This window comes from Harpia harpyja, chromosome 3, assembly GCF_026419915.1.
Source record: "Harpia harpyja isolate bHarHar1 chromosome 3, bHarHar1 primary haplotype, whole genome shotgun sequence".
NCBI classification, from domain to species: domain Eukaryota; kingdom Metazoa; phylum Chordata; class Aves; order Accipitriformes; family Accipitridae; genus Harpia; species Harpia harpyja.
In genome coordinates, this window is record NC_068942.1 from 11,716,837 (window position 1) to 11,740,918 (window position 24,082).

Consider the following 24,082-nt stretch of genomic DNA (forward strand, 5'->3'; position numbering starts at 1 on the left):
GTTGGGCGGGAGGTGAGGGGAAAACAAGCCCTCCGCCGGAACAGGCTGCGCCCGCGGGGCCGAGGAGACAGCAAGCCCTGCCCCGACGGACGCCCGCCCGCCCCCCGCCCCGCCCCCTGCGGCCAGCCGGCGCCTGTGCGGCGGCTCCCTGCAGGGGGCGCTGTGCCACCCGGCCCGCCGCCGGCGGCCCTCTCTTGGCTGGGGCGGGCGCTGTCTCCTTGCCGGGAGTGGGGGGGCGGGTCGTATGGCGGCGCCGCTCCGCCTGGGCCGCGCTGTACGCCTGCTGCCGGCTGCCGCTGCGGCCCGAGTCCCAGCTCCAGACCCGCGGCCGCCTGCGCGCCTCCCTTCATCCTCTTCCTCCTCTTCTTCTTCTTCCCGCTTCTCTCCGCCGCCCGCCATGCAGGCCTTCCAGTACCCCGACGTGTACCGCGACGAGACCGCCGTGAGTACGGCGCTCGCCGGGGCAGCCCGCCGGCGTGTGGCGGCCGCCGGGCCCGGCCGCGGGGGCAGCCTCTCTCGCCTCGGTGCTGCGGGGGGTCGCCTCGGCGGGGAGGAGGGGGGGGGGGCGGTTAGTGCTTTCTCGGCTTTCGGGGCTTTGTTCGGCTGCGGCCGTTAGCAGTCCAGCGTGCTCCGTTTCAAGGGCCCCGGGTTTTTAACGTCTGTGGGCCGTGGCGGCTGCTGGGGGCTGGCTGAAAGCGGGGTTTGTGGCCGGTGTGCCCGCGGGCACGTCCGGCGGGTGTGGGGTCCGCGCCGCCGCCCGAGGCGGGCTGCCGAGCCGGGGGGAGCTGGTCTCCCGGCCGCGGCGAGTCGGGAGAGGAGATCCCGGAGCTGTGTGTTTCCGGGAAGGCCAGGCCTGCAGCTGGGCTGGAGTAGCATGCAGAGGAACAAGCGTTCTGTTTCTGTAGGGCGGCCCATCTGTAAAATAGTCCGTTTCCTTGCGTCCCGGCCGTAACCTGATACGCAAGGATTGCGGTGTAAGTTTGGCTAAAACGGGTTCAGTTTTCTTCTCCTTCCACAAAGGACTGTGCTTTAGGCGCCAGCCCAGGAATTATTTACAGAACTAACATCACTTTTAAACCAAAATGTTTGCCCACGTGGGCCAGCGCTGGAAAAACTTCAGTATTTGCTCTCATAGTTGAGTGAAAGGCTGAACTATGCAACTCCTAACAGCACGTATCTAGTCTTATTTTGTGTACCGGAGGAAGGAAGCAGATGAATTCAACCACGTGGGTTAGTCTTTTGTGTTGGATTTTGGTTTTTTGTTTTAATTTTTATATGTACTTCACTTAACGTGTTTGTCATCATCAATAGTAGGGACGGCTAAACCAGAGACAGTTGTGTAGCCGGAAACTACATTTTGGGTGCATCCAGTCATTGGGTTTTGTGATTTGAACACCTGGATTTGGAGGAGGTTTTGGTGGTTTGGGTTTTTAGGGGGTTTGGGTTTTTGTTCGGGTTTGTTTGTTTGTTTGGTTGTTTTTTTTAATATTGTTATTACTTGACTGATCTGTTTTGTGGAAGGAATTTGTCTTCATGTTCTGCATTTCTCTGGTGCTCTGTGTTTTTTCTGAGGACAACTCTGCTGCATTGGTGCCATCACCAAAGAATGGTAGTATTAGCAACTCGCCTGGGAGCAAGGTGTTGCTTTTCTCTTCCTTTGCTTCTTAGCACTGTATGCTTTTGTGAAATTCTAAGTAGTCTTCATCTTGATGACTGTCATTCCTTGATGAATAGAGTTTGCTTGTGTGCATGTCTTTAAAAAAAGTATTGTCTTTTATAAATTTAGGTGTTGGATTACCATGGGTGTAAAATAAGCGACCCATACTGCTGGCTTGAAGATCCCGATAGCGAACAGACGAAGGTAACCTTTCTTTGCATGGGAATGGCTGTTTTGACATGGTTCTCTTTTATAAACTAGGTGCGTGGGTACTCTGTTTTTGCAGGGCCTGCCAATACTTTTTGAAAACTTACATAGTGAATGCAGGTGTAGTTCATGTGGTATCTTATGGTGCCAACAGCAATGCCATTATTTTGTACCTTTGTGTTAATGGGGGAAGGACTGGAACACTTGGTATAAGCTAGATCACAAAATTTGGAAAACTAAGGCCTTGTTTATCTTGCACCCATTTTTCTTAGACAATTCAAATGCGCAAGGTGGTGGTGTCACACTGAAGAGAAACACTGGTTTTAGAGCGCTTTATCCACTGTCCTAAGTACAGTAGAAAGAAAACTCTTTTTGGCTTGCTTTCTTTGTACAGTGACAAAAGTGTGTGAATACTTTTTTTTTTTTTGGACCCCTTTTTTAAAAAAAAAAAAAAAAAAAAACAAACCCAAACATTTTCTTCCTGAAGTTAGGCTTTGTTAGTGGCTTTTACTACAAACTGTAGGTGTTGTAGTGTTTTCCAGCCCGCAGTCTGGTATAGCGAGACTGTGCTGCTGGAACTGGTCTTTTGCTGAGAGAGAATCCTGAAAAATAATAAGTATGACTATGAGCCGATTCCTCTGATATTCATGGCATAGGGACTTGCAGGGGTGATGGCCAGAAAGTGGCAGGTGGCGGTGTGGATGGGGTTTCCTCTGTAATGGCTAATAACTTTGTGATAACTGAAGATGCCAGTGTTTTACATCTGGAACTATCTAGTACGATTGTGTCAGAAAGATAATGGAGGGCAGGATCTCCATTTAAAAATATCCTGCAGCGTGGCTTTCCATTAGTGAGATTCTTTCTAGGTTCTCTCATGTGTGTGCTTATATAATACATCTTGATGAGCTAGAGGTTGGTTGAATAGAACTTACTGTAACTGTCAAGAGCAAGATAAAATGTCTACAGTTAGGATCCCATTTCCTACTTATAAATCTATCGGCATATATAAAGACTCATGTGGATTAAAAAGGTTCATTTGGGATCAGGTTTTAGTGAAGAACTCTGCCATGGATGTTGACACTGAAAATTAGATATTTAGTAAGGCCTTACAAATACCTATTAAAGTGTTTTTTCTGGATCCTGTGGAAGAGTTGGGATTGAGAAAATGCCAAGACCTGACTTTTTGTGTCCCTGTGTTCAATACTCTTGCCACATACTGTGAACAGGTTGGGTGAGAACAGTTGGAGGAGGGTGAACCTCATTCTCCAGAGGCTGTAGTTTATATAGGAGGCCAAATAAGGAATGGGGGATTATAACATCCTCATAAAAATGCAGCAGCCTAGATGCAAGATGTCACATTGGTGGAATGAAAATATTGTTAAATCTTACTTGCCTACACTCTAAAAAACATGTGCCTTGGCAGAATTTTGCAGCGCAGTAGTACTATGATGCAAAGAGTGCAGAGAGTTCCTGTGTGTATAGGTATGAGAATACGTCATCTTTTTCCAAAGTTCCAGGAGTTACTGCACAAAGGGAATTAAAGTATTTTGCTGTTCTACCTCTTTCATAGAAGAGGTCAGAAAAAAATAAACTTGAAGTGCTAAACTCCTTTCATCTGCTTTATCACTCACTTCTTTTTGCTCTGCAGGTTGCTGATGGTCACTCTTTCTTGCTAGCTTTTCTTAATAGCTTTATCTCCAAGTTCTTGAGATAGTTTGCAGGACTCCTGCAGAGTAGCCATTCTGCACCTACCAGATCAAAGAATAACCAGACACTGGTATAGAGGTAATTGAATGACTGTGCAAGCTTCAGAGAGAATTTGGAGCATGCTTTGCAGACTTTTCAAGCCTTGAAGTCACTGGCCTTGAGACCTGTCTCCTTCCCATTCTTCCTCCAAGTTGCTCGCTCTCTTTATGCACTCCTTAATATCCCAAACCTCTGTTTGTTTTGGGGAAAAGTAAAAATATCCTGTGTACACCTCCAGCAATAGGATACCTTTTATTTTCTACATATTATATAGAACTAGAAGAATTATTCCTTGGGCATTGTCATGGTTTAACCCCAGCCAGCAACTAAGCACCATGCAGCCACTTGCTCACTTCCCCCCCACCCAGTGGGATGGGGGAGAGAATCAGGAGGGGCAGGGGGGAGGTAAAACTTGTGGATTGAGATAAGAACAGTTTAATAGGACAGAGAGGTAGAAAATAATAGTGATAATAATAAAAAAATGTTAATAATAAAAGAATTGGAATATACAAAACAAGTGAGGCATAATGCAATTGCTTACCACTCACCAACCGATGCCCAGGTAGTTCCCAAGCAGCGATTGCCCCAGGCCAACTCCCCCCAGTTTATATACTAGGCATGATGTCACATGGTATGAAATATTCCTTTGGCCAGTTTGGGTCAGCTGCCCTGGCTGTGTCCCCTCCCAACTTCTCGTGCCCCTCCAGCCTTCTTGCTGGCTGAGCATGAGAAGCTGAAAAGTCCTTGACTTAGTCTAAACACTACTTAACAACAACTAAAACCATCAGTGTTTTACCAAAATTCTTCTCATACTATATCCAAAACATAACACTGTATCAGCTATTAGAAAGAAAATTAATTCTATCCCAGCTGAAACCAGGACAGGTGTCCATGCTCATCTGTAGTAAAAGAGCCCCTATTCGGTTCCTGTTCACAACAGGCTTGCTTCATTTGAGCATGTGTAACAGTGAAAATTCTGGTTTATGCCGAGAGTGAAGACTGAATGTCATTCATTTATTAAGTTAGGAATCTTTTCTCACACACTAACAGTCAAAATTACTTGGTGTGTGCTGTTGAATAGATATACAAATATGTTGGAATTCTACTTTTCTAGACTTAGCAGAAATAGTCATGTCAAGCATTGGTGTGGTCACAGAAAATAAATGGGTAGGCCTCACTTTGTGTCTGTGTTGATGTGAGTCGGTGGAACATCAAGTTTACTATTTCTTGAAGCATAGAGAAAGAAGCACAGGCAAGTGAGATTGGTTTTAACTCTGGAATTTTCATGGTAGTTTCACCTGATGCCCACTGTAGGGTTAACAGGACTGGGACTGAAAGAAATTACCCACAACAGCTATGAGTATAAAGAATCATACTAATTTTTCCTGTGGCTAGTTCAAATAATCTTGTGGGCTCTGATAGCTAGCAGCTTACAAATAAGTGAACACAGAAGGGTGGGATTTTTTTTTTTTAATTGGCTTAATCAGTTATCCACTGTAGTTCACAGGTTTCCATTAAGTCAAGTGGTTCTGTGGTTTCTCTCCGCCCTCCCTCCCCTTCTTGCACTGACCTGAATGCTTCTGTCTCTCCCTTGCATGGGCATAGCCATCACAAGGTGATGTTCTGGGAGGGAAGCCATTGGTAGATTAGTCTTCTACTGGCACATGTGCTTAATCTAGGTCACCCCAAGGCCACATGATAGTTGGACCTAAGATGGTTCAAGAATGGTATCTTTCCTTTCCTAGCAGCCCACACCCTGCTTTTAATTAGGTGAAAGTCAAATAAGTCTAGAAGTTTTTCAGCCGGGTCACCAAGATGATCTTATTCCGTATGCAGTGTATATATCTGCTGTAAAAAGGAGTTTATTGAAATTTATGGGTGGCTAAGCAGGACTGTTTCTTGTCAGATGCACAGTCTTGGAGCTGATTAAGCCAATCATCGAGCCACACCCTCAATCTCTTGTGGAAAAGCTGTTGTTCAAGAAGTATGCGCTTCCATGTTCATGATCTACGTGCTTTTACTACATCACTTTTTTCCCTGTGTGTGCTTGATTGGAGTAGTCGTGCACAGCTATAAGCAAACAAAACTCCCTTCTCCAGGTACGTAAATAAAAACAGCCCCTGGTCAGATGGGGAAGTTCCTACCTCACTTTGGAGAGAGGAAGTGCAGAATGTGGGTTCATGCTCTGCTACTGTTTGGCTGTTGACCTTTAAGACAGGCTGAGGAAGCATCCCCGGCATAGTTGAAATGTTGTGCTACACTGGGAAAACACTTCTGGTGATGACATAGGCCACAACTGCAAAAGCACACTTTCACTGTTGTCTTGGGTTTGGCTTGGTTGGACTTTCAACTTCTTGGTTTGTTTTTATGCTTTGCAGGAAATAAGCTCTTTTTTAGACTACAGCAAAGTCTTGCTACTCCAAGTATGTCAGTCATATACAGTACCTTAACTCACTGACAGTGTAGGCAGTAATGCATAGCCTGTTTCAGACATGAGGGACGGACAAAGGATGAAAGAGCAGGGATCATGTAGCATACACAGTTGAGTTGTGGTATTATGAACAGGTGTGTGTTTGGACTAAGATTAGAATTGGAACTCTCAAAACTACAATTACATGCATTTGTAGTTATAATAGACCAGTGTTTCATCACTTGTTTGGATAAATTTCCAATTGCACTTTGAATTTTTCTTTGCTAAATACTAAAGTAAATGCGAAGAGGCAAGCCACCGGAAGTCTGCTTAGTTTTATTTTCTAATACTTAAAAAAAAAAAAGGTATGTGCCCTCTTGTAGGAGTTGCACTGAGCTACCTTTTACTGAGAAGATATATAGGAAGATTTTGGGGGTAACTATTAAACAAACTGTAAATACTTTACAGATTAATAACAGACTGGTAATGTTGAAACAATTTATATCCCAAGAGTTTTCCTTGGAAAGTATACTGTGAGTAGAAATCATTATCTTGAGAGAATAGCTTAGTGGCATGTAGAAAGCTGATAGGTTGTAACAAAGCATGATTAAAAAATTGTGGCATGTGTTTTTTAGATGAAATTTAGTTATACTTTTTTTAAAATAACAATTGGCCTGCTCAAGTAATGGCCAAACACTTCAGCCTTGAGTAGAACATCTCTAGTCTTAGTACAACACTAGAAATTCTTTTGCTTTTCAAATTACCCTTTCCTTGGACCCTTACTCTGTCCTTTCTTCTGCTAGCAAATTCTGTCCTGGTTCAAAGCTTATGATAGATTTTCGGATGCAGATTTCTACAGATAAAGTAAGAATCTTTCTCTATAGGCTCATGAAGGTGTACAGAGTTACTGTTAGCCCTGTAGCCTAGGTGGCATCTGTTTAGCTCAGCGTGGTGGATGGAGTTGTTTACTGTGAGAGTTTCTGCTGGCATCTGTTCCTGTACTTTACCTAGAGCAATATTTCAATTATGTATTGCTTTTTGAACATGAGTGCAACCTTGTGCTCAAAAGTGTAAGGACAGAGAGTTTCCAAACTGGGCTGGATTCTCCTTGGTGGAACTCTTTAAAAAACCTGTAATTCCTACCTCCTTTTTTAGATAGCAATGATACTCCCTTTTACAAATAGTCTTGGAATCTTTGGTGCGTACTAACTGGAAACAGGGAGAAATATATTAAGTCCTGTAAAAGCAAAATTACTAGTGATTCAGTTGTGAGTGCAATAGTTAGTATGTAAGCATGCTCTTGTGCAATGAATGCTTGTAAGGAAAACTTTGTATCTCCTCTTCGAATACCAGTAATGAAAGCAGATGTGGTAAGGTGTGACGGTGCAGGTAAAATTAAGTACCGCACAGTTCCAGTATACCCTTGCAGCAATGTTACCATTTTGGTAGTGTTATTGATAGATGAAACAAAGATGTGTGCCAGTTTCTGTCCACTAAATGCAACTGAAAAGTGCTTTTGCCCATCCAGTAAAACAGATGGTTTTATACATGTTTTTATAAGACATCCTTTCTCTGAAAATGTCACAGCACTTTGAGTAGTTAGTTTATTTGTGTAGCATGCACTGTCTAGATTTTTGTGTGTGTGGTCTTTGAAATTCATGTGTTTCCATTCAGAGAAAACAAATTCAGATGCACATAATTCTTGGGTAGATTTGATTTTCTTTCAATATCTGATGCGGAGAGGGGAACAGTTATAGTGGTACAACGTGGAGGCTGCATGCAGTTTTGACTTACCACTGGAATGTGCTGTGCTGGTTGTTAAAGCTATCTAGGCCAGTGTGATTCTCGAAGGGAAAACAGAAGCAAAAATTGGCCTTCCCTTGGCAATGCATTCACCTCTTTCCTTTTTCTTAGGGGATCGTTTCCTGACTCGATCCTCACTGATACATAGAGTGTAAATTTGAGTAAAGATCCAGAAGTCATCATCGTTAGCCTTCTGTATCTGTTCCTTTTCAGTGCTGTAGTGCTTGCTTTCTTGTGTCATCCTTGAGTGGTGACTTGTGTGTAACCAGCCCACGTGTTCTTAAACTAATATGTTTCAGCACTTAGTCAAGTGCTCTTAGGGCATTACTTATTCTGCACTCACATGTTTAAAGCTTATCAGTTTCTCTATGCATGAACAAATACCTCTCAAGTGGAGACTGACCATAATTAATACACTTTCTCCTTTACCTTTTGGCCTGACAAGTCTCTGAAAACACAGCTTCACATGTAATGTAGCTCTTGGCTACGCACTGCTGTGGCAGGGAGGCAAATGGGGGGGAGATTGTCTTCCTACTTGTTCCACGTGCTCACTTCTCAGCATGTGAAATGTCTGTAAAATGCTACTGAGTTTTATGTTCTGTTCTCTTCTCTTTTTCACCTGAAGAATTAATAAATGAGTAAACATTGATAGCAATTGGTAAATGTGTGCCAGGTACTCTGTACAGCAGGTGGCTTTTCTGAAGAACTTGAAACACAAGTTGTAGAATGTGGGTTGTAGCCCTGCTGTTCCTGTGGGTCGTGCCCTGTGGTGAAGTGTAGCTCAGATGTTATCATGCATTGATCTGCTTGCTATGTGACAGATTCAGGACAGCTAGAAACAATGTCCTCTTTCAAAGCAACTGGGAAAGAGACCCGTGTAAGCAAGAGATGAGTGGACAGGGTTTCAGGCTGGGGTCCGAGAGCGATACTGCAGCCGTCATTGCGACGTCTGGCTGTGAATTACAGCTACGCACGCTGTGTCCTGTCCTTCCTGCTCCATGTTAGAGACAGAAAAGCCTGCATGTCTGCTTCTTAGCCACTGTGGTTCACCTTAAGTTGCTTAGGTATTAATTTTATGTTAATGTACTGGGCTATAAGTAGGGATTGTGAAACACCAACAGAGCACCAGTTTTTCCATGCATGCCATGGGAGTGGCAAGCCTCTGACAAACTGCTGGAGTGGTAATGGTTTTGGCCACCGTCACTAAGTGTTTGTGACTGGGAAGTGGAGTGTTTTAAAGAAACTAGACTCCTCAAAGTTCTTTTCTCAGAGATAGGTATTCTTGCTTTTGTAACTAAGAACTGATCTGCGGACAGTACTTCCGCCTTTGCAGGAAATACTGGCTGGGACTAATCCTGTGTGTTATGTTAATAGGATGAACGGATGATACATGTGACATTTTGTATCATCTTCCAGCCCTTTACAGTTTCTGAAATGACAGTGCTGTCTGTGGGCAAAAGGGACTCTGCTCTTTATCTGTTTCCTAATTTATTTATCGTAGAGTATTGGAGTATCGTATATTTGTGGTGAAGTAAGGGAAGATAGTATTTCCTAGGTATATACTATAAGTTAGCTTTTCTATGCCATTTAGGCAAATATAAGGAGAGTTTTTAAAAGCATGAGGTTTGTTTGTTTTTAAAGGGGAATGGTAGGAATCTGGCTTGTCTTTGGCCAAACCAGTGGTTACCCCCCTGGAGAGTGTTCAGGATATAAGATCAGTCTTATTACAGTATTATGGCATAATGCAAATAAGTATGTAAGACTCTTCAGGTGTGACACTACACAACCTGTATGTGGGGAAAGATGTCTGTGATGTATTGCTTCAGAAAATAGTGTTTCCTGTAGGAAATACGCATTTCTACTTGAGTTCATGTCTTTTTTGGGGGGATTGTTTTCTTTCAGGCATTCGTGGAGGCTCAGAACAAGCTTACAGTACCCTTTCTCGAGCAATGTCCTGTCAGAGGACTGTTCAAAGAACGAATGACTGAACTCTACGATTATCCTAAGTACAGTTGCCACTTCAAGAAAGGAAAAAGGTATGTGAAGAATGTCTTTGTAGGTGGTGATGAATATGAAGCAAGCCAATAGTAACTACTACTTAGGAAAACAAATTATAAATTATATTTGTATTTATTTCTTTATAGTTGGGAAGCAGAAAAAGTAAGCCAATGTTAATATATATGGTTGCATGATGCAGAGCACAAGATGTGTGACCGTCTTCAGTTCCCAGTTGTATTATCATCTTCTTTTGTTGTCTTTTTCTCTTTAGAGCAAGAATTGTGAGTTTATCAAAACTCAGACAACTTCATAGAATAACTGTTCCAAAAGTAAAACTTTGAGGAGTTCCTTTCAGGGTTGGTCACTGTCAGTATAGTTAAAGGCACCTCATCCTGAAAACAGCACAAGTCTGTCATGTGCATGTTGTTCTAAATATTTACTAAAATACTGCTCTTATGTTGGTCATACTTTGAGCAGCTGGTAGGATTTTTATTTAGTTGGTAGGATTTTTGTTTAGTCATAGCCAGTGAAAAGCAGTGGGAATTTCCTTGTGAAAAATGGCTCCTGTATCTGCAGGGGATAGGGGAAAAATAATTTGGAGGACTTAAGGCAACTGATGCAAAAAGATATGTCTTCTAAGAAATAAAGAAATCCTGCTATATTCCAATACCTAGCCTTCTTGTATCCCTGTTTTAATTCTGTGGCTAGGTAAAGAGATGGTTCTTCTGTGGCTTACCCAAAGTCAGGAGACTGCAGCTGCTGCTCAATTTTATGTGACCTCTTTCAGAAACTCTAGCAATCTCCTAGAGAAAGGGAGTAAAGGGATGAAACTGCTGGTTAACTTAGTAACATCTGTAGATTGTTTTAGCAGTTGAAAAAGAGATAGTGCAAACAACCAGCCATTTTTAATCGTGGGAAACACAAATAGTCTTTTCAGTATTTTCAATTTGTTTGATCCTTCTTGAGTGGGCACCCAGATATGCCAGGTATGTTTTCACTGTCATCCACAGGAAAGAGCAGAAGGCATCTCATTGCCTTAAGATTTATGCACAGATACTGAGGGAGATCTGCTACTCTTTATTTATCTGTCCTATGCTGTGAGGAGGGTGTGGATGCTTGTTGCTAAGGGAGGTAAAGTCTGTACTATGTGGGGTTTTGTAAAAGTATATTGTGGGGAGTGAACCCACTGATGTTGATTTAAGTTGTCACTGATGTGGCACAGCACGTCAATGTATAGAGGTGTGAGGTTTAGGCCCGGAAGCAGTGCAGCTGTTTAGGACAGTGCTGCATCTGGGGAAGTAAGCCTTGTTGATTGAGTCAGGCAAAGCTTATTAGTTTGTATGTGATGCTTATGCAGATGTAGCTATGCTGAATCTGATTCTGGAGCAGGCCTGGTCAGTGGCTGCTCTGGATTCTCTGACCCATTCTCCCTGTGCAGTGCAAACGTGCCTAGATGTGGTTATCTTCCATGCTGGTGAGGTTTGATGTTGCAAAGTGCTCATGGCAGGGATGAATGTAGTGTCCACTGGAGATAAAAAGTCTTAATTTGATGCAGCTGACTATCCTCCAGGAAGAACATTTATGCCAGGAGCTTAACGTGCTTTAATGTATGACACTTTACTTTGATTTTAATAGATGTCTTTTTAGTTTTTGAGTGTTACTCTGTTTCTTGGCACATGCTGAACTTAAATCACAGTGGTTTAAAAATCATACCAAAAACCTATTTATTATGGTGTTTGAGGAGACCAAGAAGGATCTACCAAGTTAAGTAACACTTAGTAAGGGGCAGGGAGAGCAACTATTCCATTCGAAGAACTATCTAACCTTCTCATGACATTTAGAAATTCTTAAATTTGATTACTCCGGTTTTCTGCTGAAGAATAGCTGCTAAAGGACAGTATCTGAAAGGCTGTTCTGTAGAATCTGCAGAAAGGAAGAGTGCCCAGGGAGGTGCTGTGTCTGTTGTATTGTTTGACATTTGCTTCCCAGCTTACTGCCCAGCATTGCAGAGGTGAAATTGGCTAGAAAATGCATGGTCAAATGGAAAATTATGTACCTTTTTCTTGTATTCCTTTAAATCTTTCGATTTTGTCACTCGCTGAACATTATTGTTAGTGTTTGAACATATTACTAGTTCAGATTGTTAGCCAGGCCTTTTAGTATAGTTCCCCCTTCTGGGTTTACCAGGTTCCCATGCTTGTATCCAAGTACTGAACAGTCTTAGGGAATATGTGAACTTACGTTTAAGTTTGAACATTACCCCATAAATTCCCCTATTCTCCCTGATGAAGCTGCTATTTGATTTGTTAAGTCACGTGTTTGTGTAGTAAAACTCGGAAGTCCTATGAAGGAAGAAAAATGTAGTACCTATGGATTGCATAGAATACAGTTATTAATTTCTTTGAGCTCTGCAGTGTCTTATGATGTGAAGAGTATCCCTCACTGAAGAGAATTCTGTAATTCTCTGTTCCTACAACTTTTTCAAAACACATTTTTAGGGACATTGGGAAATACAGATGAAACAATTTCAGTTCTGTTCCATTTGAACATCTGTCTCTCACCTGATACAGATTGAAAGCAGCTATGTGAATGATGAAGCTTAGAACATAGGGGATGGGAAGCTGTGCCTGTATTCGTAACAAACGCTAAGGCTGCCAGAGCTGTTTAGCATAGGCAGTTATGTAGAGTTTATAGTATACTTTGTTTAAAATGCACTGTGGCAAATGCAGCTTTTATTTTTAAAAAATGGTTTTGATGCATCCTACAGTCTCTTCTGTACAATCTATATCACATTGGGATGAGATTACTCTCATTTTTAGAGGCTTAGAAATTGGTGTCTGGGCTTCCTCTGTATTAAGGGGGAGAGAAAGGCACCTACAGAGGATGGTTAAATCCCTGATGGCCATAGAGGAGGCCATGATTTCTACTCTGCTGTGAAGCTTGCGTTTCCCTTATATTTATCTGTCTTTTATTCACTTCATGACAATCTCATGCAAGTTTTTTTTGCTTGCCTAACTGAAAATCTTGAGTTCTTCCTACGTATTTTTCCCTCTTGTGTTCTTTCAGGTATTTTCACTTCTACAATACAGGACTGCAGAACCAGCGAGTTTTATATGTACAAGACTCCTTGGATGCTGATGCCAAAGTTTTTCTTGATCCAAATAAGCTTTCTGATGATGGCACTGTGGCTTTACGAGGTTAGTGAGACAGCAGTTTCTGCTGAATAAGTCTGGGTCTTCAGCAGAAGTTGGAAATGGTTTCCAGCTCTTCACCTATATAAGTATGGCTAGAGTGGCTTGTTTTAATCAAAGTAGTCACAATAGCCATATGTGGATTTGTGTAGTGTTTCAGAAGAACACTTCTAAATCTACATTGTATTCACAATTAACTTGTTTCAGTTCCTCAATGTCTTTTTTCACAACTCTGTAACAGGTTTCCACTGAAATGTGAACAGACCTTGAGGCTATCCATAATAAGGAAAAAAAGTTTATGTGCTTATGTTGACTAATTCTCTTGTAATTGTATTTTGCATCTTTAACACAAGCCAGCAAGTTAAAGAAAGAGACTGGAGGAACGTAGCATTAACTTTTATAAGAATCACAAAATTCCTTGTGTTCACTAGGGCTTTAACTTGTGTTAGCTATCCATTTTCCCACTCCCTATTGGCTTATTGTAGAAGCAAGACTCTTGGACCCAGAAGTCCTTCTAGTGTGTTCAAGGCCAGTTAATAAAAACAGAGGACAGAATTAGTGGATGCTTCTTTAAGTGTGACCTAGTTGAAAAGAATCAATATGGCTTTTTTTAGTTAGAAGTCCTGCATTAAACTGTGGATATAAAGAATCGGGTTCATATAATCTTTCTGTATTTCTAAAAAGTTTACGACAATGTCTCTTTCCAAACGCGCTTAGAGAAACAACAACTGTGGAACAAGAGGGGAAACTCCTGCTGTTGATAAATAATTGATTTAAAGGCAGCGACACGAATAACTGATTGGCTCTCAAAGTGGGAATCGTCAATAGAGTTCTGTCAGGGACTATGCTAGAACTTGGACTGTTCAGTGTGTTCATATATATTAGAAGAAAGAGTGAGCAGTGAGGTAGCAGAGTTTGGTGATGGTACAAAGTTATTCCAGGTAAAGGCTGAAGAATGACTGAAGAGCTGCAGGAAGACCTTAGCGATACTGAGTGGGCAATAAATTAACAGGTAAAAGTCTCTGTGCAGATATATTAAGTGATGCACAGGGGACAAACAATCCTAACCTCATTTGTAGAGGAGTGGCTGGAATGAACTCTGAGCTGACCATGACCACTTGGGAACAAGTCTTAGGCTGTAATAGATAGTTCCATGAAAATGTCAGCCTGGTTCTTGGTAGCAGCCAAACAAGCACATCAAATATCAGAAATGATTAAGAGGGAAATAGAGAACAAAACAGAAAACACCATCACATTAGCAACCCAGGGGTTTATGCAGTAGCATCGAGTACTAAATATAGTTCCAGTCCCCTCAGCTCAAAAGGGGCTCTGAAATACAGTTCAGAGGAGGGTGGTAGGAACAATAAAGGGTATGAAGCAAAGGTTAGAAACAATTGAGGGTGCCCAGATCAATCAGCTTGGAAAAGGGACAATTTAGCAGAGATATAATAGAGGTCTACAGAATCATTTGTGGCATGCAGTAGAATGGAGAGTGTGAATAGGGGTTGGTTAGTCATCATTTTTTCTATTGCAAGAATGAGGGGATATCAAATGAAGGCAGTGGGAGTCGAGTCCAAAGCAAACAAAAGAAGGTGATAGTTCATGCCTCAAGAAGTAGATTTGTAGAACCCCTTACCAATGGATGTTGGTGGTGCAAAAAACTTCCTGTGGGTTTAAAGGCAAGCTGGACAAGGTCAAGGAGGAGAGAAGCACTGAGAATCATTAACCAACTACTTCATAGAAGTCTTTTAAGCTAAAAATGGTCAGAGGTTGTAAGATTGAAGGAAATACTACATGTGCTTGCATTATTCTTACTCTTGTAGGCATCTTGTTGTGGTTACTCCTGAGGACAGCTAGGCGGAATTTTGTTCTGAATCAGAATGCCCACTCTTATGTTCTTATGGGGGAGAATATGTTAGGGTGGCACAGTGGTGCTTCTCAAACCTACAATTTCTATGAAACGCAACTTTTTTGTGTGGTTTTTTTCAGTAGTTACTTTCAGGTATGTACAGGCCTATGATAATTTAATCTCTTCACTTGAGTTGATTTGCAAGAGTGAATTTGATCCTTATCAACTATGATGGAAGCTCTTCTGAATTTTTTTCAAAATCATGTTTACCTCACAGCTTGCATAGAACGACATGTCTGTCAGAGGTCTTAGCTGAGAATACTGGTGATTAATCCATTTGCGTGCTAGTGGCAAATGTTTCCAGGTACTTCAGTTTTCATGACTTCGCAGGGTCTAGTTTTCAGTGACTCCAGTACTGAAGTGGTATTTGCTTTATTTCAGGATGCATTGCTTGTATCTCAATTTCTGTTGACTTCTTTGGTACTGTTTCTCTCTTAAAATCTCACTTTAAGTTCTCCACCTGTGTGCATTTTCAGTCTCCACCTCTTCCCCTCAAACTCAGGGAAGTAGTTAAGAATTATTACTCAAATCATAATTCAGATGTTAGGCATAAGTGATGTTACTGAAGATACTTACTGAGTATGCATGCCTAAACTCAGATCTGTGAACTACTTGAGAAGTCCACAGAGACTGGAAAAATGCTGTGCGTCCCAAATGATAGCAGATGTAGTTGCTTGCCCTGTGTTTTAGAAAATAAACCCTCTTCTCTGTGTTTGGTGAACACAGTTCTTTTAACTGATTTCCCAATTTCACCTCTCTCTTGTTGGGATTTGGCTAGTGTGTAATAAATAATAAAAAGCTGTGTGGCAGAATAAACACTTTTTTGAAAACACTTGATTCCTAGTGCTGGTTCTTACTTCATCTTGTTTGGTTCCAATTTCCTAGGTTATGCATTCAGCGAAGATGGTGAATACTTTGCATATGGCCTGAGTTCTAGTGGCTCTGATTGGGTTACTATCAAGTTTATGAAAGTAGAAGGTCCTGAGGATCTTCCAGATACACTGGAGAGAGTTAAATTCAGTTGCATGGCATGGACCCATGATGGAAAAGGCATGTTCTATAACTGCTATCCACAACAAGATGGGAAAAGTGATGGTAAGTATGGCAGTACTAATTGCATGCTATGTGGAAGCAAAATGACCTTTACAGTAAATTGGTGCAACAAACAATTAGCTGTACTAGTTTATATTGAAATAATTAGCTATACTAGTTTATACAGTTAGGTATCAGATTGTCTTGTATGACCAAAGCCTATACTCAGTGTGAATATCCTCTTGTCTGCCTGTCCCTGTCTTTCTCTTGAAAGTTTGCTGCTCCTTTTCTTTTTCTCTGCAATGATTTACTTAGCTTTCATACAGGGCGTTATTGGCTGGAATTTGATGTCTGGTGACAGCTTACTTGGATCTCTTCCCTTATGCCTTTGTGTGGGCATAGGTGAACTGGCTTGGGAGGTTGACCTGATGAATAGCAATCCGGGGCGTAAGGTTTTTGTTACTCAACCAGATTAATTCATCTGTGGTTCACAGCACAGCAACACAAAATGTTTATGCTAGCAAAACTCAAGGAGCAGCACACAAAGTGGAGTAAATTGCTGAGGAGTGTCAGTAGGGAAGGAATTTAGCAGCTCTTATTATAAGGCGGTGCTACTGAAAAGTTTCTTCTGGCGCTGTGCTCTTTCTTAAACGTTGGAGAGAGCCTGAATTTTGCCTCCGTATTTGCTTTTGCAACCTATCATTTTGCCAGACTTGCAAGTTAGTTACCCACCTTGTGTTTTTTTTCTTTTAAACATGTTTGCACTTCAGAAGCTGAAGTGTTGGAAAATGTTGCAAGAACAAAATTTAAAAAAAAAAAAAAAATCACGTAGCACCTCATGCAGTGCCTTAAAATACTTTTTAAAATTATTTTCAGCAAATGGAAGTATGAAGGTTTCTAGGAATGTTAATTAGCAATAACTCCCCTTAGTTGCCCAGGATGAAATGGGAGCAAAAACATTAGAGGGTGGCAGGGATTGTTGGTTTGGTTTTGTTTTTTTTTTTTTTGCTTGCTTAGCATTTCTAGAAAGCAAAGCTTGAAATGATAAATTTTCACATTTGAAGAATGTATTATCAGCAATAAAAGGAAAGGGTAGGTGAACAGGTTTGCAGTGTGGTTTGAATTTTATTTTGTTTTGGAGGGGTGTGTTTGGAGGGGAATGGTTGTAGATTTGAACCATTCCTAGTTGTCTCTGCTGAATTACTCTTCTCTTTTACGTGCAAAGGGATACAGAAGTTTCTAAGGGTTTTATTTGATTGTTGTTGGATTTCTGAGAACTAATTGGTTTAAATATCTGCATTTCACCAGGCACTGAGACCTCCACTAATCTGCACCAAAAGCTGCATTATCATGTATTAGGAACTAACCAGTCAGAAGATATCCTATGTGCTGAATTTCCTGACGAACCAAAATGGATGGGTGGAGCTGAGGTATAGTAAACACCCTGAAGCTTGTCATCATTATGTTCAGTTTTTCAGATTCTAACAACTGATAGTAGGTATAAAGTGGAAAACATTTTGTTAAAAGAACGCTTTTTATTAGTGTTGCAGAGTTGACTATGGAAGAATCATTGATTAAAGAATTGCTGAAAATAAGACTGTCATAGAATCATAGAATCATTTTGGTTGGAAAAGACCTTCAAGATCATCGAGTCCAACCATTAACCATGCCCCCTAAACCATGCCCTGGAGTACCCTGTCCACTCGCTTTTTGAATACCTCCAGGGATGGTGAATCAACCACTTCCCTGGGCAGCCCATTCCAATGTTTGACAACCCTCTCAGTAAAAAAATTTTTCCTAATATCTAACCTAAATCTTCCTTGCCTCAGCTTGAGGCCATTTCCTCTTGTCCTATCTCCAGACACCTGACAGAAGAGACCAACACCCACCTCACTACAACCCCCTTTCAGGTAGTCGTAGAGAGCGATAAGGTCTCCCCTCAGCCTCCTCTTTTCTAGACTGAACAACCCCAGATCCTTCAGCCGCTCCTCATAAGACTTGTGCTCCAGGCCCCTCACCAACTTGGTTGCCCTTCTCTGGACACGCTCCAACACCTCAATGTCTTTCCTGCAGTGAGGGGCCCAAAACTGAACACAGTACTCAAGGTGCGGCCTCACCAGTGCCGAGTACAGGGGGACAAACACCTCCCTGCTCCTGCTGGCCACACTGTTCCTGATACAGGCCAGGATGCGATTGGCCTTCTTGGCCACCTGGGCACACTGCTGGCTCATATTCAGCCAGCTGTCAACCAGCACCCCCAGGTCTTTCTCTGCCAGGCAGCTTTCCAGCCACTCTTCCCCAAGCCTGTAGCACTGCATGGGGTTGCCATGACCGAAGTGCAGGACCCGGCACTTGGCCTTGTTGAACCTCATACAATTGGCCTCAGCCCATCGATCCAGCCTGTCCAGATCCCTCTGTAGAGCCTCCCTACCCTCAAGCAGATCGACCCTGCCTCCCAACTTGGTGTCGTCTGCAAACTTGCTGAGGGTGCACTCGATCCCCTCATCCAAATCATCAATAAAGATATTAAACAGAACAGGGCCCAACACCGAGCCCTGGGGAACACCACTTGTGACCCGCCGCCAACTGGATTTCACCCCATTCACCACGACCCTCTGGGCTCGGCCATCCAGCCAGTTTTTCACCCAGTGAATAGTGCACTTATCAGTCCTCAAGCTTGTAATGACACAATCACATACCCTTTTTCTTCATTGAAGACATTCTGCCAGTACACATTCCAGGACAGAGAAGGATCATTTGATGAACAATGTGTCACTGGTCTTGTTTCATCTTAGTGTTGAGCCCCAGCCTTCACTTCCTGCACAAAAAGCTTATTCCAATAATCAGCATGTCTGAATATTCCCTGCCATGTGTTTATTTTGTTTATATTTATTTTTGTGATGTCTTTCCTGAAAATGAACTATGTCCATTCTACTTACTTGAAGAATGGAGACATACAGGTTAAAATCTGTTAACACTGTGTGCATAGTTGGAGACTTTTAAGTTTCCCTACAACAAGTTTTATCAGCACTAATATGGTGTGGACTGTGTTATTGGAGATGGAGCAAGCGACTGCTGGAATTGATTTCTTAAGCTTATTTTGTTGAACTACTACTATGTTGTGCAAAGTCCCAGCGCACCAAAATGATAGGTGACCATGCTTTGTTCTCCTTACATGAATGATTCAAAAGACCCTAAGTTGTGTAATTAACGTGTGTTTTATTCTTCATATTAGATTTAACAGTGCTTGATTGAGTGCACTGTTCTAAGTGTTGTTGGAATGTAGTGGTGGTCATTCTGTTTATCAGGGAACTGGTGTTTTTCCAGTGGTTAAACACCTGTTGTAATTCTTTGTACTCTCCTAGCTACTATGTTTAATCAGTACATTTTGTTTCTATACAGGGTCTCTTTTGGTCTGACACTTTTGATAAATATGAAATGTTTTTACCCTGATTTGGGGTATTCAGTTCCTAGAACTATTTTTCCCTGAGAGTACCTCTTTTTAAAAATTTGATCATCAGTCTGTGTCACTTTTCAATACATCAATCCATGGAAATGTTGGGGGGTTCTTTTCTGTGGGTTGCTGGAAAAGAAAAGTTCTTCCAAAGAATTTGAACAGTGGGATTCAAAATGAGACAGTGAATGAGAATGTGAAGGGCTCCTCAGCAAAGTGACCACACTGAGCTTTCTCTATACAAATCAGACTTATCTGTAGGTTCTGTGAACAAACAGAACCTTTTTTACATAATCTCATCTATTCATGAAACATACCTTTAACAACTGACCTAAATATCTGTGTAAACTTGCAAATGGGGCTTTGGAATTTTTTTTATTGTTCAAAAACTAGTCAGTTCTGTTGAGTTTAACTGGCAATAAAATGGAATTTGGAAATCATTATCCTTATTTTTCCCTAGTTCCGGAAACAAATGGGCTTTCTGTTGGTGACAGATGTCTTGTAGTGATGTATCCACTGATTCACGAGTGATGCATATTATTATTATTATTGCTTTGCAGTGTCGTGAGCTAAACTACACGTGTTGTTGTGAAGGCAAATTCATTTTCCATGGGGGAAGGCTGTTGTAGTCTGATTCATTAGAGTATACAGCTTTTTAGGGTAGTGAAAGTTTGCAGTCTCAGATGGTATTAAATCCTGTGGAAGTGGTATCTTCTGTATTAGGTATAGAGGTATACTTGTCTTATAGGTAGCAAAACCTTCTTTGAGGTAATAACACGCTAACAGAACCTTTTCTTATCTAAGTTGAAGAAGCAGGGCTGGAGCATTTCAAGATCAGAATACAAAACCAAATGTGAGGAGGACCATGGAAGAGAATTCATAGTACAGTGCTTGTAGTGAGTAGCAAAGAGTTTGCCTGCCCAGGGTATAGAGAAAGTGTCATCCAAAGAAAAGCTTGAGGCAACCTTAAATGTAAAAGAAGTATCTTTTTTTTTTTTTGATACCAAATGTTTCAGGTAATTTTTGTGATTAATGAGAATATATAACCCTTATATTAAATGATCAGAAGGTCTTTGGGGTGGGAAGAAGGGACTGGTAGTAGTAACTCTTGCTGTAGAATACGAAAATAATAGAATCTAGCACAGCTACCAGTTCTGAAACCCCTGGAACTGAAACAGTCCTGTAAGTATTGGGAAAGTGGGGAGGGTGGTGAAAAGAGAAACACCTCACTCCTGTGGGTTCTTGTTTTATAAATTAATATGGCTGTTTATGACTGTTTTCTTGACCTCTAGGAGGCATAAACTTCCAGAGGTGTTGGTATTTAAGAAGAAATGCTATTTTAAGGAGGAGTGGTAAAGCAGAAATCCACCTTGGTAAATAATCTTGAGCTTATCTAAGTGAAAGTACTTTAAAACAGCTGATATTCTGGGGTTGTGCTGTGAGTTCCAGCTGTAGAATGTGGCTCTGTCATCCTGATATTAATGAAAAATGATTTTTAATGGTCAGGAAAAAACGTATTATGCAATTAAAAAAAAACCAAAACAAAAAATGCAGTTGCAAAATGTGCTTTCATCCTTGTGCAGTAGGTCAAAAATCTTCTTTTCAGGCCATTCAAACAAGTTTTCTGGTCAATTTTTTGAAGTATGTGTTTGAAAAAGTGGAAGACCGCAAAGTAATGGGGGAAAAATTAAAATATCTTTAGTAAAAATCAAATTATATGGCTTATTGGCACTGTCCTGAATATTCTTACTTGGTGCTAATATGCTGCCACAGATTTTAAAATACAGCTTTGCACAGCTCAACATTTTGTGTTTTGGTGGGTTTGGGGGTTTTTTTGGTCTGCTTTCATGCATTCCCATCAGATTAATAAACAAATGTTTTTATTGTACAGGGCCCTGCTGGGCCAAATAGGTAGAGACATTTGGGTTCTCTTACATTTTACACAAGCTCCAGTGAAGACAGTTGGATTGTGGTGTGGGTGGTCTAGTCTCAATTACCAAACCTTTCTCTAGAGTGGGGGCAGAGCTTGAACTTCCAGACTTGGGTTTAGAGCAGAATTTGCATGTCTTGTAACCATTGGGTCGAAGGAGGGAAATACCTTGCTTGCAAGTGAAAAGCACCTGACAAGGAGATCCTGCAGAGACTGCGAAATAATAACATTGCCATGATACTTCAAAAAAATCAGTAATCTCAGGTGCACTGCAAGAAGTCAGTGTGGTGTGTATTTTTAATGGAGAGAAGAAACTAGGTCACTGATGAGGTTAAAAGAGGGTGTCCTGGTTTCAGCTGGGATAGAGTTAACTGTCTTCCTAGTAGCTGGTACAGTGCTATGTTTTGAGTTCAGTATGTGAAGAATGTTGATAACACTGATGTTTTCAGTTGTTGCTCAGTAGTGTTTAGACTAATGTCAAGGATTTTTCAGCTTCTCATGCCCAGCCAGTGAGAAAGCTGGAGGGGCACAAGAAGTTGGCACAGGACACAGCCAGGGCACCTGACCCAAACTGGCCAACGGTGTATTCCATACCATGGGACGTCCCATCCAGTATAGGAATGGGGAAGTGGGGGCAGGGATTCGCCGCTCGGGGACTGGCTGGGTGTCAGTCGGCGGGTGGTGAGCAATTGCACTGCGCATCATTTGTACATTCCAATCCTTTCATTATTGCTGTTGTCATTTTATTAGTGTTATCATTATCATTATTAGTTTCTTCTTTTCTGTTCTATTAAACCGTTCTTATCTCAACCCACGGGTTTTGCTTCTTTTCCTGATTTTTCTCCCCCATCCCACTGGGTGGGGGGGAGTGAGTGAGCGGCTGCGTGGTGTTTAGTTGCTGGCTGGGGTTAAACCACGACAGAGGGTTGTGTAAAATTTTGACAGCTTAATACATTTACAAGACAACATGCAAGAAAATAACTTCATTTTTTTTCCTCATTACACATTCAACACCAGCCCCAAGTATGCTTGATTTAAACAAAATCTGTGGTGCTGAAAATTATGTTGGCATAGAAATAGATGCATTTCCAGCTCCTCACTTGAATGGATTGCTTGTGAGGAAGAAAAAAATCTGTTTATTGTTAGTCAGATATATAAGTTTTGAAAAAGAGACTATCAAATCTTTTCATTAGTCTAGAAAAAGCACATGTATTTCTAGTACAGATTCTAGGATAGTGGGGGAGTTGGGAAGAGCAGGGATGGAGTTTATTTGAATAACATCCCAGTAGAGGGCAGCCTGGTATGCAGATTTTTAAAACCTTGACAATGTCATAGCTACTCTCTGAAAAGAGGTGCTTCCCATTCTTCTCTAAGTGGCATGTTCTTGCTTCCTCTCCAGACTCACAGAGCATATCTCTCTTTCACAGCCAGACTGTTATTCTCAAAGTTAAACAATAAGTTATATAAGAGCCTTTCACAGTTGGTAGTGTTAGAAGTTCCTGTGGTACTGGCAGGAAAATAAACAGGAGAGAAAGGAGGGGGTGAGGGGAACCCTCCCATCCCAATTCTGCCAGCAGTAAAACAAGTACAATTTTTCATGTTGTTGTCTAACAAACACTGTGCACAGTCCCTGAATTGACGATTTTTTAAATTTTTTTTCTCTGTTTAGAGCTGTCAGTTAACATCAGTGGTTCTCAACTAGGGAGGCGATCTTGCAATGAAATTCAGAGCACAGAGGAGTAAGCTGTGCCAGATGTGTGCTGACTGTGGTGTGTTTTCACTGCAGGAACGTGGAAATGCAGCATCCACAGGGGAAGAGTAAGCAGCACGAAGGGGAAGGGCTCAAAACATTGTCAGTTTGCTCAAGTGAGACTTGCTGCTGGATAAAACAGGACTGTGGAAATTTTTCTAAATCCTTACACTATCTTTGTCAAGGCTGAATCTGGAATAGAAGCCTACTGTGAATATCGTCCTACAGTCCTGGCAATAGGTCTGGAGAATTTTACCATTAAGAAACATGCAGGCAGTCTTTCTGGCTGCACCTGGGGCTATGGTAGATGGTAATCTCTTACATAGCCAGGTTGCTGATGCTTTGGTGCTTTCATTGCACTCAAAAGCAAGCTGAAAGCCACAGGAAAAATGGTGTGATGTTTGTCTGTCACCTCAGAAGGCTACTGATTTTACTCTGTGCTAGATTTAAGAAAGAGAATGCATGTAAATATGCATGTACATATTGCTGCATTCCTCTTCTGAACAAGGCTGTCTGACGTCCTGTTGCAATTGAAACAGTCATAAGCACGATGATCCAGGGTCAGAATCCCAGTTCTCTGGCTTTGCTAGGTCTCCTTCAACCCAAAGCTTAGCAGAGGCTCAGAAGGATATCATCAGAATAGAAATGCTTTTCATACCAGCACATTGTATCTGAAATCCAAGAATAAAAACCCGCCTGGAATAATGAAACTGAATTAATGCCCAAAGCAATTTTTCTAACCTGGGGAATGGATGGATAGAACACATCAGCATGTTGTTTACATATAACCAGTCCATGTCCTGCACAGAGTATGTCAGGCCTGCTCCTCAGAATGTAGTAAGTGGTTTCTGTTGGACCTGATCCTGAAATTCTCCATTCCTGTGATCACCTATCATTAGGGCTTCTGAAATCTAGTTGATTAAACCAGTATGATGCAAATAGAAAATAAAACAAAGCTTTTGCAGCCTTAGAGTACCAGCTTCAGGGGCCTTGGA

At 41.6% G+C, this 24,082-nt stretch overlaps 1 protein-coding gene across 2 annotated transcripts in view; it reads left to right on the forward strand.

The window, feature by feature from the left end:
- The first annotated feature begins 236 nt into the window (after window positions 1–236).
- Window positions 237–24,082, forward strand: part of PREP (prolyl endopeptidase) — a 113,305-nt gene continuing 89,459 nt past the window's right edge. The window contains exons 1-6 of one of the 2 annotated variants that reach the window (XM_052781412.1): window positions 237–442; window positions 1,787–1,861; window positions 9,726–9,859; window positions 12,888–13,018; window positions 15,807–16,016; window positions 17,262–17,383. In XM_052781412.1, coding sequence (XP_052637372.1) covers window positions 245–442; window positions 1,787–1,861; window positions 9,726–9,859; window positions 12,888–13,018; window positions 15,807–16,016; window positions 17,262–17,383 — 870 coding nt within the window. In that variant the 5' untranslated portion in view covers window positions 237–244. Of the gene's footprint in view, window positions 443–955; window positions 975–1,786; window positions 1,862–9,725; window positions 9,860–12,887; window positions 13,019–15,806; window positions 16,017–17,261; window positions 17,384–24,082 lie in introns of those variants that run through there. The other variant, XM_052781413.1, reaches the window with a different exon arrangement.